The 13,172-nt window shown below is 34.2% G+C and overlaps 1 protein-coding gene across 1 annotated transcript in view; it reads right to left on the bottom strand.

Annotated features, from left to right (window-relative positions):
• The window catches only part of LOC137653163 (histidine ammonia-lyase-like), a 49,745-nt gene that overhangs the window by 16,018 nt on the left and 20,555 nt on the right, over window positions 1-13,172 (bottom strand). Inside the window, exons 7-11 of the mRNA XM_068386538.1 lie at window positions 11,431-11,594; window positions 2,957-3,096; window positions 2,253-2,448; window positions 1,414-1,509; window positions 578-717 (exon numbers count right to left, since the gene is read on the bottom strand). Of these exons, the coding sequence (XP_068242639.1) occupies window positions 578-717; window positions 1,414-1,509; window positions 2,253-2,448; window positions 2,957-3,096; window positions 11,431-11,594 (736 nt within the window). The remainder of the gene's footprint in view (window positions 1-577; window positions 718-1,413; window positions 1,510-2,252; window positions 2,449-2,956; window positions 3,097-11,430; window positions 11,595-13,172) is intronic.

Genomic DNA, 13,172 nt, shown 5'->3' with positions numbered 1-13,172 from the left:
ACTTGAAAGCTCAAGATAGAGACGACTGGCGAAATCTAACTGATGTCCTTTGCATCAAGAGGCGTAGAAGGAGATGATGATGATGATGATGATGATTTAAAATAACATGTGGCCAATAACAGGTAAAACTCTTTTTCACAAGGAATTAGAGAGTTGGAAGACACAAGCCTACAGGGCTGAGGACTGAAGCGTGAGGTAGGTGATAATGAATGGAGAAGTATTGATTCAAAAGCTCAAGATAGAGACGACTGGTGAAATCTAACTGATGTCCTTTGCATCAAGAGGCGTAGGAGAAGATGATGATGATGATTTGAAATAACATGTGGCCAATAACAGGTAAAACTCTGTTCCACAAGGAACTAGAGGAGTTGAAAGACACAGGCCTACATGGCAGAGGACCATGAAGCGTGAGGTAGGCGATAATGAATGGAGAAGTATTGATTCAAAAGCCCAAGATAGAGACGATTGGCGATTTCTAATTGATATCCTTTGCATCAAGAGTCGTAGGAGGAGATGATGATGATGATGAAAAACGCAAGGATCTATATATCAAAGTACAGAGAGATTAATCACCTACCGGATTATCAGTGGCTGAGTTCATTTCATCGGTGAGAATTCCCCGGACAAAGTGCAACGTATCGTGCACGATTCCATGCACTTGGGGACAACATCTCAAAGTGTAGGCATCTTGAACACGGTTGCAAAAGCGATGCGATTCTATCAAATAATTAGAAATTAGAGCAATTTAAGAAATAATTCTGTGCATATATTGCAATTGAGATTAATTATGTATTAAATTTTTCTGTATTTTTAAAAAATAATTGAGTGAGTTTTGCATAAACAGAAGCAACTTGAAACTACAATGGGATTAATTTAAAGAGTATATTAAGATTAATATGTTTTGAATACCAAATAGTGAAGGAAATTGTATATACATATTTTTATAATCATACACACATATATCATATATACTTATAATTATGAATATGCACACACATACATACACACACACATATATATACAGTATATATATATATATATATATATATATATATATATATATATATATATATATATATATATATATATATATAGATAGATAGATAGATAGATAGATAGATAGATAGACAGATATATGTGTGTGTGTGGGTATCATCTCTTGGTCATTATCCTGAGTGAATTACTTATGAAATATAAATCAATCTATTTCTCTCTAAATTTTTTTCAGTGAGGTAGTGACTGGTCTCGATTAAACTAGCTTAATGCTAGCGTGGATCCTTCTCAGAAGCAATCCAATGGCACCCCATAAAAGGCCTGGTGTGTACCACTGAATGAACCAACCAATTGATTTAACCCCATCCAGGTGAGTGATGTTTCCTAATTTTCTCATTTCAATAGTAATATATTTTTTACCTGCAATTTCTGAAGGATATGTATCACTGTGAAGGAGACCTCTGATTCTCCGAGCAACATCGCTTTGGCCTTTGTGGTTCCTTAGTTTATGGACCTCTGGAAAAGAACAATATGGATTTATTCCTTTTAATAGATTTTTGCCTTTTTTGAGTTTTATATTGAAAGTAGATCTTTTGTTTTCTAGTGGAAAAGAAAATTTGACTTTATTCCTTCTAATTGATTTTGTGTTTTGGGAGTCTTATATTGAAAATAGATCCTTTGTATTCAGAAATAGTCAAGTCTATCCATTAGATAAATAAACAAGGTCTTAATGATAGTCCAGAGATGAGCTAAAAAGGTCATATAAGAAATAGTCAAGTCTATCCATTAGATAAATAAACAAGGTCTTAATGATATTTCAGAGATGAGCTAAAAAGGTCATATAAGAAATAGTCAAGTCTATCCATTAGATAAATAAACAAGGTATTAATGAAAGTCCAGAGATAAGCTAAAAAGGTCATATAAGAAATAGTCAAGTCTATCCATTAGATAAATAAACAAGGTCTTAATGATATTTCAGAGATGAGCTAAAAAGGTCATTTAAGAAATAGTCAAGTCTATCCATTAGATAAATAAACAAGGTCTTAATGCTAGTCCAGAGATTAGCTAAAAAGGTCATATAAGAAATAGTCAAGTCTATCCATTAGATAATTAAACAAGGTCGTAATGATATTTCATAGATGAGCTAAAAAGGTCATAGATAAGGTTATCCATTAGATAAACAAACAAGGTCATAATGATATTTCAGACATAGCTAAAAAGGTCATATGAGATATAGAGAAGTGTATCTTGAGCCCTACCGCTATCAAAGGCTTTCGAAGTTCCTTTCAGAACTTCCAGAGTAAGGGCAGCTACAACATCTGCTTGGCGAGCGATAGTTTCTGCCCTTTCTAAGGCCTCCGAGGCTATGGAAGTAATGAGCTGAGTGCCGTTGATGAGTGCAAGTCCTTCCTTAGGACCTAATACCACTGGTTTCAGATCGTGGGCCTCTAAAACCTAAAGATATGAGAAGTACAAATTAAATAACTCGATACCTCGTCAATTTAAGTACCTTAAAACTTCTTATATGGCACATTATTATTATTATCATTATTATTATTATTATTATTATTATTATTACAAGCTAGGCTACAACCCTAGTTGGAAAAGCAGGATGCTATAAGCCCAAGGGCTCTAACAGGGAAAAATAACCCAGTAAGGAAACGAAACAAGGAAATAAATAAACTATAAGAGAAGTAATAAACAATTGAAATAGAATATTTTAAGAACAGCAGCAACATTAGATTGGATATCTCATATATAAACTATTAAAACTTAAAAAAAAAAAAAACATTCGTATAACAAACTAGGCCCTGAAATCTGTAGAAATAGCTTATCTCTATTTGTAAATGAAATACAATAATAAGTAGATATTCTAAACTTATAATTGTTGGTTCATAAAAAGCTGTTTGTTTTCAAGAAAAGATAATAAAGTGACTCTCATTGAATGCAATTCCATACTTACGTATTTGGCATCTCCCCATCCAGTCTTGTGACTCCACATCTTTCCCTCTCCGAGCATACCCAAGGCCAGGTGGGCCAGGGGGGCTAAGTCCCCTGAGGCTCCCACTGTTCCCTTTTCTGGCACCCAGGGTAGACAAGAAGCTGGAAGAAGAAGACATTTTATGATGAATAAGAATTCGGGGGGAAAGAACAGCGGTAACACGTTCGCCTTGCATTTGCATGGCAGCAGATGGATCCTAGCTTTGAACCGTGAGTCTAAGCTGTTTACTTGGGAGGCCACTGCTGTGGTTTGGCACCACAGTGGGCTGTTAGGCATGCCCATCGTTATCCTTGCATTCGCATGGCAGCAGATCGATCCTAGCTTGGGGCCGTGAGTCTAAGCTGTTTACTGGAGAGGCCACTGCTGGGGTTGGGCACCACAGTGGGTTGTTAGGCATGCCCATCTGACGTTCTGATGAGTATTTATTCTAATGATACTGGAGCTGATACCTGACACCTTTATCTTACCTTTCCATCCTCCGAAAAATCAAATCAGACCTACATAAATGATACTGTTAAAACACATGTTAAATATAGATCAAGTAACTTCTTATGAAGTAATATATATATATATATATATATATATATATATATATATATATATACATATATATATATATATGTATATATGTATGTATATATGTATATATATATATATATATATATATATATATATATATATATATATATATATATATATATGTAGATGCAACAGTTCCTCCTTTACTTAAACCAGATGGCTCAGTCACTCACTGTCCAAAGGAAAAGGCAACCCTTTTGGCTGATGTTTTTGACAGTAAACAGAGTAATGAAAAACTTGAACTTCCTCATTCCTGTTTTCCTGAGGCTAAACTAACTAGTTTAGCTTTTCGATCTCGTGAGATTAAAGCTCTGTTGATGGACCTTGATGCTTATGGAGGTGTAGACCCAAATGGTATTTTTCCTTTGTTTTTTATAAAGACAGCAGATTTCTTAGCTCCAAAGTTATCTGTTATTTTGCGCAAGTTAGCAAGAAGAGGAGCTTTTAGCACTAGTTGGAGAATTGGTAATGTTACTCCTCTATGTAAATGTGTTTGTGGTAGCTCAAGTCCCACTGATTACCGCCCAATTTCCATAACTCCCATATTATCTAAAGTTTTTGAACGTCTTCTGGCAAAACGTCTTAATAGGTTTGCTGAAGGTAATCATCTACTCCCTAGTTTGCAATTTGGTTTTCGTAAAGGCCTTGGAGCATGTGATGCCCTTCTTACAATCTCCAATGCTGTACAGAAATCCCTTGATTGTGGTCGGGAAGTTCGTATGATTGGCCTTGATTTTAGTGCTGCCTTTGACCGTGTTAATCATGAGGCCCTTGTTTTCAAACTGAAACAGTTGGGAGTGGGTGGGTCGTTTTTTAGCATTATTATTGATTTTTTAAGTAATAGATCTCAAAGAGTTGTTGTTGATGGGCACCATAGTGATTATAGGAATGTGATATCTGGTGTTCCACAGGGTAGTGTTCTTGGCCCATTACTTTTCATACTATATACACATGACATGTGGTTTGGCCTAGAAAACAAGCTTGTTGCATATGCAGATGATGCTACTCTCTTTGCATCAATTCCATCCCCTGAATGTAGATCTAGGGTTGGTGAATCCCTTAATAGAGATTTAGCTAGAATTAGTGCATGGTGCAAATTATGGGGTATGAAGTTGAATCCTAACAAAACTCAAAGTATGATTGTAAGTAGGTCAAGGACGGTGGTTCCTCAACATCCGGATCTCAGTATTGATAATGTTTCTTTAAATATGTATGACTCTTTCAAAATTTTAGGTGTGATTCTCGACAGTAAATTTACTTTTGAGAAACATATAAGGTTTGTGTCTTCTTCAATTTCACAAAAAAATAGGCTTATTGAGAAAGTCTTTCAAGATTTTCGGTGATCAATCTATTCTGAAGAAGTGTTTTAATTCTTTCATTCTACCTTGTTTTGAGTATTGTTCTCCTGTCTGGTCTTCAGCTGCTGATTCTCATCTTAATTTGTTGGACAGAAACTTACGGTCTATTAAATTTCTTATTCCTGATCTAGATATTAATCTCTGGCACCGTCGTTCAATTAGTTCATTATGTATGTTGCATAAGATTTTTCACAACTCTGACCGTCCTTTACATTCAGATCTCCCTGGACAATTCTATCCTGTTCGTAATACTAGGCAGGCAGTTAATTCTAATAGCCAGGCCTTCTCCATCACGAGGCTCAATACTACGCAGTACTCTAGAAGTTTTATTACAGCTGTGACCAAGTTGTGGTATGATCTTCCTAATCGGGTGGTTGAATCAGTAGAACTTCAAAAGTTCAAAGTTGGAGCAAATGCTTTTTTGTTGACTAGGCAGACATAGTCTTTTTATAGTTTATTTATGACATATTTGTTTTTGATGTTGTTGATAGTTTATTTTATGACATGACTGTTTTGACGTTGTTTCTTATTTTAGAATGATTTATTGTTAATTTGTTCTCTTCATTTAATCATTTCCTTATTTCCTTTCCTCACTGAGCTATTTTTCCCTGTTGGAGCCCCTGGGCGTATAGCATCTTGCTTTTGCAACTAGGGTTGTAGCTTGGATAGTAATAATAATAATAATAATAATAATAATATATATCAAAATTTAAAAAAAAAGTCCTCCAAAAAGATTGATTAAAGACAGTCAAATTGACACTCAAAATTAAATCATATCAAATTGATGTCCCGTGAACAAAAGCTTCATGAAAACTACACTAAGCATTCACATTAAAACCAAATCTAATTAAAGAAATGTATAGATGATGTCAAATTTAAGGGCATAATCAAGCCAAACCAAAGTTTCCTGGAAGGTGAGGTAACAATTCATCTCATAATCAAGATCATTTATGATCATATAAGTTGCAAAGTCAAAAGTTTTAGCGATGGCTTAATTATTCATGATAACGCATACATTAAGTTTGACTGCTCTTGCCTGTTAATTTTCGTGCGAATGTTAATTTTCATGATGGGAGAGAGAAACGTGTGAGTTATTTAATCTTAATTACATGATAGATTACTGTTCACTATTGAAGGATTATTGTCTGTCAATAGAAATGGTAATAGTTATATATATATATATATATATATATATATATATATATATATATATATATATATATATATATATATATATATATATATATATTTATTTATTTATATATATATGTATATATACTATATTATATATATGTATATATATGTATATATATTATATTATATATATGTATATATATATATATATATATATATATATATATATATATATATATATATATATATCTTTTTATTGTGTTGTCAAGTGGGAAAGCACCAGGAATAGATGGACTACCAAAGGAATTGCTTGAAGCTGGCGGTGAAATGGTAGAAAGATGGTTGTGTGATTTATGCAGGGATATAGTAGATGGACAAGCAACTCCAAATGATTGGATTTAAAACATTATAATTCCAACACTCAAGAAAGGGGACACCACTTTACGCAAAAATTATAGGCCTATCAGTCTATTACCACATGCTTATAAAGTTTTAGCAAAAATCATACAAAGTAAAATAGCAAGGCAAGAAGAGGAAATAATTGATGAGGGTCAAGCAGGATTTAGGGCGGGTAGAGGAACAATCGATCATGTATTCACCTTCTCACAAATCATAGAAAATTTTGGGAGAAGGAAAAAGATCTGTATTGCGTATTTATTGACTTCAGGCAAGCGTTTGACTCCATATGGAAGGAAGGAAGGATTAGGATTTTGAAGGAATGGGGATTAGAACCAAAAATACTGGAAACCATCAGGAGATTGTATGAAAGGACATCGGCTATAGTAAGAAAAGGAAAGTGTTTGACAGAAGAGTTCATAACCACTGGTGGGGTTATACAGGGTTGCCCACTATCACCACACCTCTTCAACCTATACTTTGAATGGGTTATGAGAATGGCACTTTGAGATTATGAGGGTGGCATAGATATAGGAGGGACAAAAATATCTAATATGAGGTATGCAGATGACATAGTGCTTTTAGCAGAAACTAAGGAGGAACTTCAGAGAGTGTTGAGAATGGTGGAGGAGCAGTGCAGTAGGTATGAATTAGTGATAAATAGAGAGAAAACCAAAAGTATGAAAATTGGACGCCAGAGAGAGGCCTTAGAAATACAACTATCAGAGGGAGAAGTGGAACAAGTCAATGAGTTTAAATATTTGGGAGTGTTTTTCACAGCAGATGGAAAGAGCAATTCAAGACCGAATCTCAAGTGGCCAGAAAGCATTTGGAAGGCTAAGAAGAATCTGGAAAGAGAAATATATCCATCAAGTTAAAAATTAGGCTATTGAGAGCAATAGTAATCCCCACAGTGATATACAGTGCTGAATGCTGGATACTGAAGAAGAGAGAAGAGAAAAAGTTATTAGCCTTTGAAATTAAATGTCTGAGAAGAATCTGTGGTGTAAGATGGGAGGACAGAATTACGAACGAGAGAGTGAGAGAAATGGCTGGTGTTGAGGACATAATACTGATTAGAGTGGAAGATATTCAGAGGAGATGGTTTGGGCATGTACAGAGGATGGAAAAGGACAGATGGCCAAAGATAGTGCTTCATGGTCAAGTGGCCGGAAATAGACCGAAAGGACGACCAAGATATACATGGGTGAAAACCTTCAAGAAAGGAAATAGAGGCGAGACATTTCAGCAGCTGGCACAGATGGCATTGGATAGGAGTCTCTGGAGAGAATGGCGATATCAGATGCAGGACCCAACCCGGAGAATTCCGGACGGGATTTAGTGAGTGATTGTGTTGTTAGAATATCCCCTACTTTAGTTCTGTCTCTTAGTAGTTATTCCCATCATTCTTCTTTTCGTAGCTTTTTGAGTTGTGACTAGTTTATGTCCTAAGGCTTTGGTAAGGCTCCAAGTTTTAATGCATAAGTTAATACTGTTAATAAGTTAAAAAGAAATGGACATGGCCGGGACGTATAATGAGAATTACAGACAATAGATGGACATTAAGAATAACAGAATAGGTCAAAATTGTAAAAGAAGCAGAGAAAGGAAGAAAAGATGATGGATTGACAAACTAAGAAAGTTTGCCGGCGCCGACACGCACAGAATGACCATAAATAGACGCAAGTGGAAAGGCACGTCTGAGGCCTTTGTTCTGCAGTGGACTAGTAATGGCTGATGATGATGATTATGATACACACATGTATATATATATATATATATATATATATATATATATATATATATATATATATATATATATATATATATATATATATATATATACATACATATACAAGCTTGCCGACCATGGTTCGATTCCCGGCCGGTCACAAGCTCTTGTCTTTGTGTGATTTCTCATGGGGCTCTGATCCCGAGGTCGCTAAGAGAATCCAGACATTAATGTATCAAAAATATATATGGCGTATTTGAATATATATATATATATATATATATATATATATATATATATATATATATATATATATATATATATATATATATATATATATATATGTATGTATAGAGAGAGAGAGAGAGAGAGAGAGAGAGAGAGAGAGAGAGAGAGAGAGAGAGAGAGAGAGAGAGAGAGAGATATATATATATATATATATATATATATATATATATATATATATATATATATATATATATATATATATATATATATATATATATATAGATAATCCAATTGCTCTTCTGTTTCTCATGTATGAGTAGTTGGTTTGTATTTATAAAGAGAGTGTGGTTTACGCTCAAAATAACGAATTGCCTTTGTCAGGACATATAGCATAGTTTCCCTAAGAATATAGTTTTCTATAAAGGAACTTGGACGTGATAAGAAAATTGATGTGATATGGTGAACTATTCTTTTGTATCTTTATTTTATATGCTATGCCAAGTTCCTTAAGAAATATAGTTTTACATAAAATTGAAAAAATATTATGGAGAACAATTCTTCAGTAACTTCATTCTATAAGGAATGGTATGTGAAAACTAGTGGTAATGTCAACAATGAAATAGATTCTGCTTTTATTAAAATAGTAATTGAAGTAGGCCATATAAGAAGCCATATGTATCTATAGATATTCATTTGTAAAAACAGTAGTTTGCCAGTATTAAATTTTACATTAAAACCAAACAATTTCATGCAATCGCTACCTAGTTTCTTTTGCCGCCACCAGGGTGGCGCTGTCATCGTCACTTTTCCCGGGACAGCACAAGTTTATTTTGTCATTCAGTGAAATTATTTTCTCTAATTATAGGGACAATGGTGGGTTATGCAGCATAACGTTACAAAAAATGGACACAGGAATGGTTCAAGAAGAAGTAGGACAACCTTTCACAAGGTAAGCAAGCCAGGCTTAGACATAGGCTATTCGGCTTGTATTTCGTGTAATTACAAATCTACCTCGTTTGCTTTAGATTGGGTAAACTGTTTCTGCCAACATACCTCATAGTTTTCAGCATATTACATTACGTTATTGAATTTCGGTATATATTTAGTGGGAATTGAATTTGTTTCATAAAAGCAATGTATGCTTTAGGCCCCTCCCCCTCCCCCCGGCTAAGTTTAGGTTATGAGGGGGAAATGCAGGTTAAGTAAGGTTAGGTTTGGACTTTGGAGGCGTAGCCTACCTGTTGACATAGCCATTTTTTTTCTCGTATAGCTTGCGTAGTTATTTTGCAGTATTGCCTTGTGTTTATATTTATTTTTTTTCCCCTACGGTTTATGTATTTGCTCTTCCGACCATATTTTATAGTACCGTCGTCTAAACGTGTTGTATCATCCTGTACATAGTACTAAGTATGCAGTTATTGAAGTCTAGCCTTCTCCATCATACACAGTACTCTAGAAGTTTTATTCCATCGTGGCCAGATAGTTTAATGAACTTCCTAAACTGTTGGTTGAATCAGTGGAACTTCAGAAGTTCAAACCTGTTGCAAACAAAGGTCTCATTTCATAATTTATATATACCAGTTTTATTTTAGCGTTACCAATGATCTTAGAATATATTTTATTTAGTTATTGCTTCTCATATATGGTTTATATGTTCTCAGTGGACCACTGTCCTTGTTGGTGTCCTTTGGGATTGTAGTATTCTGCTTTTCTAAATAAGGTTGTAGTTTAGCTTGTAATGATGGGAATGTTAGTACTAACAACAAATTAGGTAGGCGCACGGATGATTTACTCTTTTGCAAACAATTATATCAAAGTATTTAATACAAGGTAGAAGTTCTGTCTGATATAATTGAATCTCTAGCGGTGTTTGTGATCGATCATATTCTGACATTATTTTCGTAGAGCCATACTCTGATGTTATTATTATTATTATTATTATTATTATTATTATTATTATTATTATTATTGTTGTTGTTGTTGTTGTTATTATTATTACTATTATTATTTTTATAATTACTAGCTAAGCTACAACCCTTATTGGACAAAGAAAATTTTATAAACTCAAAGGCAGCAGCAGGGAAAAATAGTTCAGTGAGGAAAGGAAATAAAGAAATGAATTAATTTGTATACTATAATAAAGATAGTCTATCATGTACCCATTTTGCTAACGATACTACAAAAGCTAAGGACGTTTACCTTCACCAGAAATGGCCTTGGACCTGAAGCTAACAGAAAGCTTACTGCTTACTTATCATGATGATATAAAAAAAAAAAAAAAAAAAAAAACTATTTTCTTTTTTTAAACAGTAAGATCATAAATCCAAAATTAGAGCTTACACTTGTATCTTATAATTTGAAATGGCGTGTCACATTTATTGCAATGAGTTAAACAGTTTGTAAGAAGAGTTTACGAAATATATAAACGAAAGGGAGTCTGAACTAATAAAGCCATTTCTGGTCACAGATGAAAATAAGAGGGGCACTCGATAGAGCGCAGACTCCCGCCGCGGCTGCTTATTTCTCGACCTTTAGCTCGATCTTGACCTCGACCTTTAACCTTAACATATATTGGTGTGGATTTTCATGCATTCAAATATGAACTAAGTTTGAAGTCTCTATGACGACGATGTCCAAACTTATGGCCGATTACGTGAGTTGGACATTTTGCTTGACCGTGACCTTAACCTTTGACCTTGACCTTTCAAAATTTTATAATTTCCAGCTTATTACATACAGTTAATCCTTGCAAGTTTCATTACTACAATTAAAATTGTGGCTAGGAAGCTGTTCACAAACAAACGCACACAGTGACACACACAATCAAACACAAACAAGGGGTAAAACATAGCCTCCTTCCAACTTCATTGGTGGAGGTAAAGATATTGATCAGAATCCATTTCCTTCAAATTATTATTATTTGAAAAAGGACTACGAAACATTCTCTGCTTTTATTCATTCTTGCTTGTCCTGGAAAAAACCTAAGTAAGAAAGATTAAGTGTCTTACCATTAAAAGCAGCAATTAGTTGACTGAGGACTGCCAAGGAAATCCCCGAGTACCCCTTGGCCAAGATGTTGATTCTTAGAGCTAACAGCATCCGTGTTGTATCAACAGATAAGGGATTGCCAACACCAGCAGCATGAGATCGGATTAGATTTACTTGAAGCTCACTGAAAAAAAAAAAAAGTATTTATATAGTTAAAAAATATAGGATTTTCTTATGAACTCTTAATTACTTGAATGAAGAAAGAGTATTATTATTATTATTATTATTATTATTATTATTATTATTATTATTATTATTATTATTATTATTACAAGCTAAGCTATAACCCTAGTTGGAAAAACAAGATGCTATAAGCCCAAGGGTTCCAACTAGGAACAGTAGCCCAGTGAAGAAAGGAAACAAGGAAATTAATAAACTACAAGAGAAGGACTAAACAATCAAATTAAGATATTTTAAGAACAGTAACAACATTAAATTAGATTGCAAAAGTAAACTAGAAATGAAACTTAGTTTATGAAGCCGAAATAAGTTATATCGAAATTCTTATGACCTCTTCACATTTTACAATAAAAGGACAAATACTACGAAAGCTTATCTAACATAAGGAACTAGTTATAAATACAATTTCTTCAAAGTAGTTTAACTAGACTACCGAGTTTTTTTCTATTTTCATTGACCTGATGGAGGATTTTGTCTTCAGATCAAGTGGAAATTGTCGCAGTCAATAGGAGACTTTAGTGAACGGATGGAGACTAAAAGACAGAGAGTAGGCATGCTAATGATAATCAGCTTCTTCCCCATCGTTATCCCAACATTAAGGGGTCGGTTGCCTGATGCGCTCTCTCCAATGCCTTCGATCAAAGGTATCCTCTTCCACCATACCTCTTCTCTCCATATCATCCTTCATCTTATCTTGCCTTCTAATTCGCCGCCTCCCTCTTGATCTTCTCCCACTTTAAGGTTCCTCCCAAGGCCTACTCACTCTCTCCTCACCATCCATCCTTAACACGTGCCCACATCATCTCAGTCGTGACACTTATCATCTCAGTAATCTTCACTACACCTGCCATTTTTCTTATTTCATCATTTTACTATCTTTCAAACAGTGATATTCCCATAATCCAACTTAGCGTTCTCATCTCTGTTCTCTCAAGCTTTGCTTCCTCTTTTCGTCTTGAAGTTTCTGATCCACACATTAACAATGGTCTTATTACTGTGCTATAGATCTTGACTTTTAGCTTAATTGGTATTTTCTTATCACATACCACTCCTGCTATCTCTCTCCACTTTCCCCGTGCATGTATATGATAGTCGCCCCATATAGGTATAATAGATTCTATTTAGTAACACATGTTACTAAATATTCATTAGATCTCATACTGTTGCCTTATGCAGACCATTTTTTCCAAGCTGTGTCGTAGGTATAGAGCATTCTTGCAGATATATGTGTCAGTAAGCCTGTGAAATGAGGTTGCTTCTCCACATACGACCTCTTAACCTTAGATGACACTTAATCATGTAAACTAGTTGATAGGGGAGAAGTGCGTCAGTTACAATCCATAAATCTAGCAACTATTTATGTATGTATGTCCTTTAGGATGAAAATTCTTTCTTATAGTTTTCTCGAAAGTAATGTGGTTCCTATATATAACTTTTCTGATTAAATTTGTAACTGACATAAAATTGAATTAAGTTCTTCACGAAAATAGGGCATTATCCTTTTTGTTTTTAATTCATCACA

Source organism: Palaemon carinicauda, chromosome 14 (genome assembly GCF_036898095.1).
Source record: "Palaemon carinicauda isolate YSFRI2023 chromosome 14, ASM3689809v2, whole genome shotgun sequence".
NCBI classification, from domain to species: domain Eukaryota; kingdom Metazoa; phylum Arthropoda; class Malacostraca; order Decapoda; family Palaemonidae; genus Palaemon; species Palaemon carinicauda.
The sequence above is the reverse complement of the archived record's forward strand: the minus strand, read 5'-3'. Positions and strand labels throughout refer to the sequence as shown.